This window comes from Octopus bimaculoides, chromosome 9, assembly GCF_001194135.2.
Source record: "Octopus bimaculoides isolate UCB-OBI-ISO-001 chromosome 9, ASM119413v2, whole genome shotgun sequence".
In the NCBI taxonomy this organism is placed as follows: domain Eukaryota; kingdom Metazoa; phylum Mollusca; class Cephalopoda; order Octopoda; family Octopodidae; genus Octopus; species Octopus bimaculoides.
Genome location: NC_068989.1, coordinates 6,922,010 through 6,927,393, shown reverse-complemented (window position 1 = coordinate 6,927,393; position 5,384 = coordinate 6,922,010). Strand labels below are relative to the sequence as shown.

At 38.7% G+C, this 5,384-nt stretch overlaps 1 protein-coding gene across 1 annotated transcript; it reads right to left on the bottom strand.

Moving 5' to 3' along the window:
* Positions 1–3,328: 3,328 nt before the first annotated feature.
* On the bottom strand, positions 3,329–3,736 carry LOC106873981 (uncharacterized). The gene has a single exon (XM_014921528.1). It carries the CDS (start codon positions 3,734–3,736, stop codon positions 3,329–3,331), a length of 408 nt encoding a protein of 135 aa, XP_014777014.1.
* Between the last annotated feature and the right edge of the window lie 1,648 nt (positions 3,737–5,384).

Genomic DNA, 5,384 nt, shown 5'->3' with positions numbered 1-5,384 from the left:
ATATACATAGATGATAAATAGATAGATAGATAGATAGATAGATAGATAGATAGATATACGACGGGCTTCTTTCAGTTTCTGCCTACCAAATTCACTCACAAGGCAAAGGTCGGCCCGAGGCTATAGTAGAAGACACTTGCCCAAGGTGCCACGCAGTGGGACTGAACCCGGAACCATGAGGTTGGGAAACAAGCGTCTTACCACACATCCACTCCTACGTATAAATACATAAAATATGGGTGTTATGCAGAAGAAAGTTATGCAGTAGCAAGTATAAGTAGTTTTTTTTTTAATTAAATGATAAATTTCACACGTTGGTAGGGTAGCTGTTCTTCTATAAGAATTCTTCTTCTATTTCTTCTTCAATACAGACGTTTGATTAGTTCCAAGCAGAGACGACATAACGCTATTGAATTGTTGACAAAGAGTGGTGTGTAGACTGTTCGGCATTCATAGAAAGCTATATGCTGCTTATGGAAATGACTCCATTGACAAAAGCAACGTGCACAGGTGGAAGGAAGAGCTTAATGAAGAAGAAACTAGTATTGAGAACAAACCAGACGACCAGAGCTCATTAACTGCTATCACTGACAACATTTGTTAGCATTTTTATCTGGCGCTATGGTTATTCTACCAGACCCACGTCATAACACTCCTTTTAATCGAAGGCAAAAGGCCTGAAGTTTTGGGAAAGGGCCTACTCGATCACTTCGACCTTAGTGTTCAACTGGAACTTATTTTATCGACCCCGAAAGGATGAAAGAGAGAATCGACCTCGGCGGAATTTGAATTCAGAAAGTAAAGCCAGATGAATTGCCACTGAACGTTTTGTCCCGTACGCTAACGGTTCTGCCAGCTCATCAATTTCATAATAATAATAATAATAATAATAATAATAATAATAATAATAATAATAATAATAATAATAATAATAATAGTAGTAGTAGTAGTAGTAGTAGTAGTAGTAGTAGTAGTAGTAGTAGTAGTAATAATAATAATAATAATAATAATAATAATAATAATAATAATAATAATAACAATAGACAGATCAAGAGCATGAATAGACATAAAAGCTAACGAATAAACTAACGAATAAGTGCAAGAAGAGAATGAATAAGATTTGTTTGTGAATTCACTTATATAATGCCCGGCTAAATGCGAATATTCATGTTTGCGAGCCTGTGGTGGACGAACAAAGAAACGCCAAGACCGGCAGAGATGCAGAAACGTATAATTTCAGCCATCTTTTGTTAAGTCCTCCTCAAAAAGCGTACGAAAAATCAGGCATTTGTTTCCTCACCATTGCTGTATTACTCAAAGCTGAGTGTTTTCTATTTGCGTGTCCCACACAACATCTTCTGATTTGCTTTCAAACCTATTTTAGTTTTTACGTTGCAGCCATTTTGTATTTGTTTGAGTTAGATGGCTGCCATTTTGACGAGAGGATTACGACGAATCCGTGGGAGACTAAACTACAATGAAAGGATAACATTTATATATTTTTATTTTTATTTTCTTTTTTCAGAATGGAAGAAAGTAGATACTACGGATTGAAAATTAGCCCGGCAACCAGGATTAGCTAACTTGCGTATTAACTCAGAACATTAACAGTGAAACATTTGAAAGTTAAGTCACAACTTTAATTTTATCTAATTCAAAATGCGTGATATGTGGTTAATATCGTAATTATAAAGTACAGATTTAATGCTGACTTACATCAATTTTGCTAATTATTATCACGTTTTCGCCCCTTAGATATAGGACATATAACAAATTGTTACTTTGGAAATAAATCAAAAGGTCGAAACGTGCTGCTGTTGATGATGATAATGATGATGACGATGATAATGATGATGATGATAATAATAATAATAATAATAATAATAATAATAATAATAATAATAATAATAACAATAAAATGTAATCAACAAAAGTACATAGCTGCCGTGGCATTAATGAAATATATTAACGAAATAAATTAGATGCATGAGATAAATAAGATATACAAGAAAATAATATATAAATGATTGCACAAATAAGCTAATAAGATTTCATATTAGTTATCCCAGGCGCTGCTGAAGATGTACTTATATATATATATATATATATATATATATATATACACACACTGGAGAAAGACGAGAGACCAGCAATCTGACCTGGTTGTAAACTGCTGGTAGTGTATTTGTCAATTAGATTTACCTTAGAATAAAACAGAAAGTTGTGATTTTTTTCTTTTAATTTTGTTTCATTCTAGAAAGTATAAAGAGAGAGATAGAGTCCACTCATTAAGCTAAATAATTTTAGGAGCACTAGGCATACAATTTGAATGTATGTATGTGTGTGTAAGAGAGAGAGAGAGAGAGAGAGAGAGAGAGAGAGAGAGAGAGAGAGAGAGAGAGAGAGAGAGAGAGAGAGAGAGAGAGAGAGAGAGAGAGAGAGAGAGAGAAACAGAGGGAGATGGGTAGAGTGAGGAAAAGTGTCAATGAGACTGATAATAAACATATTAACATCACAGGGACGGAAAGGGCATGGTTCAGTGGTTAGATCGTTGCACTCACGATCATGAGGTAGTAAGTTCGATTCTCGGACCGGGCTGTGTGTTGTCTTGAGCAAGACACTTTATTTCACGTTGCTCAGTTCACTCAGCTGTAGAGATGAACTGCGACGTCCCTGTTGCCAAACTGTACCAGCCTTTGCCATTTCCCTTGGGTAACATCAGTGGTGTGAGAGGGGAGGCTGGTATGCGTGGGCAACTGCTTGTCTTCCATAAACAACCTTGCCTGGACTTGTACCTTGGAGGGGAACTTTCTACGTGCAATTCCATGATCATTCATGACCAAAAGGGTCTTTTTGTTTCTGAACAGGAATCCATATGACTCTCAGGAGTCCATATGATCTTCAGCGTTTCATACGACTCTTAGGGGTTCATATAAGAAGTTGTCGTTAAAATGTATGTGCAATAAATCAGTTAAATTTCTACAATACCCAAAACAGTTTAATGATTTTTGAAATACAATTCTTAATAATATTACAAAAATATAAGGCGGCGAGTCCTCAGAAACGTTAGCACGCCGGGCGAAGTGCTTAGCGGTATTTCGTCTGTCTTTACGTTCTGCGTTCAAATTCCGCTGAGGTTGACTTTGCCTTTAATCCTTTCGGTGTCGATAAATTAAGTACCAGTTACGTACTAGGGTCGATCTAATCGACTGGTCCCCTTCCACAAAATTTTGGGCCTTGTGCTTCCAGTAGAAAGGATTCTGCCAGCCGGGCGCTTTACTAAGTAACCGTAATAGCCAATCCGATATACGCACTATTACATGCCCCGTCACCACGAACAACCACCAACACCTCTACTGTCACAGCTACCAGCAGCTGCAGCAGCACCACCACCACCACCACCACAGTTACCACTACTATCATCGTAACTAGCGCCACCACCATTCTCAAGATCATAAAGGACACCGCTATAAAGAATGCCACTACCTCCGACACCAGCCATTATTCCACCACCTCCGATATCACAAACACACATTAGAACACCACCACTATAACCTCCAACAGCTTCACCAACAGCGATAAAACCACCACCAATAGCGACGATAACAACAACAACAACAGCAACAATACCACCGCCTCCATTTCCAGCATGGAAACCACGAACGTCTCCGTCACCACTATCACCTCCTCCATCTTCGCCCCACCACCACCACCTTCGAATATTCGCCCGAGACATTAACTATTGCTGATTGCATCTTTAATTATTAAAAGAGACACGTGTACGTATTAACCGCAGATTTTTGACGCAATAAAAAGCTATCAAACAAAACACCATCACACAGGGGTCAGCGTTATCGCAAAGAACCACTGCAAAGAGGTTCCACAAAGGGCCATCATAAAGAATTATCGCAAAGGGGTCACTCTAAACTAAATTGTATTGAAAAGGGTAATTACAAAAAAAAAGGTAATAGAATCTACGCACTGCAATGATCTAGTGAATTCAGCCATTACCCTGTACTACCATATTGTGTTGAGTGGAGTGGCTCAAACCGGTCGATGTAATTGCTCGAAATAGCAGCTAAATGTCCTTCAAATTAAACACTACCATCTTGAAAAAGAACTTATTACGGGTACCAGTTAAACACCGAGGTCGATATAAACGACTGACCAACTCCCCCAAAATTGCTGGCCTTGTAACAAAATTTGAAATCTATATATTTACGATATGTGGAGGCGCAATGGCCCAGTGGTTAGGGCAGCGGACTCGTGGTTGGAGGATCGCGGTTTCGATTCCCAGACCGGGTGTTGTGTGTGTTTATTGAGCGAAAACATCTAAAATCTCCACGAGGCTCCGGCAGGGAGTGGTGGCGACCCCTGTTGTACTCTTTCGCCCCAACATTCTCTCACTCTTTCTTCCTGTTTCTTGAGTAACGCTGCGATGGACTGGCGTCCCGTCCAGCTGGGGGGGAACACATATGCCATAGAAACCGGGAAACCGGGCCCATGAGACTGGCTAGGCTTTAAAAGGGCGCATAAATAAATAATAATATTTACAATATAAAGGTGGTGGGCTGGCAGAATCGTTAAGCACGCCGGGCTGAAATGTTCAGCGGTATATTTTCGTCTGTTTTTACGTTCTGAGTTCAAATTCCACCTAGTCGATTTTTGCCTTTCATCCTTTCGGGGTCAATGAATTAAGTATCAGTAGCGTACTGGGGTCGATCTAATCGACTGGCCCCCTCCCTCAACATTTCGGGCCTTGTGCCTAGTGTAGAAAAGATTCTGCCGGCTCGGTGCCTTACTAAGTAACCACAATAACCAATCCAATCCAATATACGCCATATGCACCAGTGAGGGAATACCTACATGGACGTACGTCTTCCTAGAAATAGTAGCTATATCAGTTCCAAATCACAGTGTATATCTTAAACATCGCGAAGAGCGCAAAGTCTAATGAATTTCTGTCATAATATACTGTCTTACAAGAAAGACGAGACGGTCATTTCTGGAACACTTTTGATAATAAGTCTTCTTGATCACGACTGACCCGGGGGCTAAATGATAAAAACAGCAACCAGAATCTAACACAAGAAGTCGATATAATACAATATTTAATTAACATATGTTGCAATGTTAATGTTAGAAGCGTGATTACAAAAACATGTACTAATATTATATTGTATTGAAATATACGGCATATTAATTGAGTTATAAGGATAAAAAGTTGTCTTCGTTGTTGCATTAATTTTCTACAACTATTTAATAATTTTTTTTTTATTCTTCGTTGTTTATATATATCGCAACACCAGTTTCTCCTACTACTCCGCATCCTCTACTGCTTCTCTATCTTTTCCTTTCTCTCTCTCTTTCTCTTTATATATAAG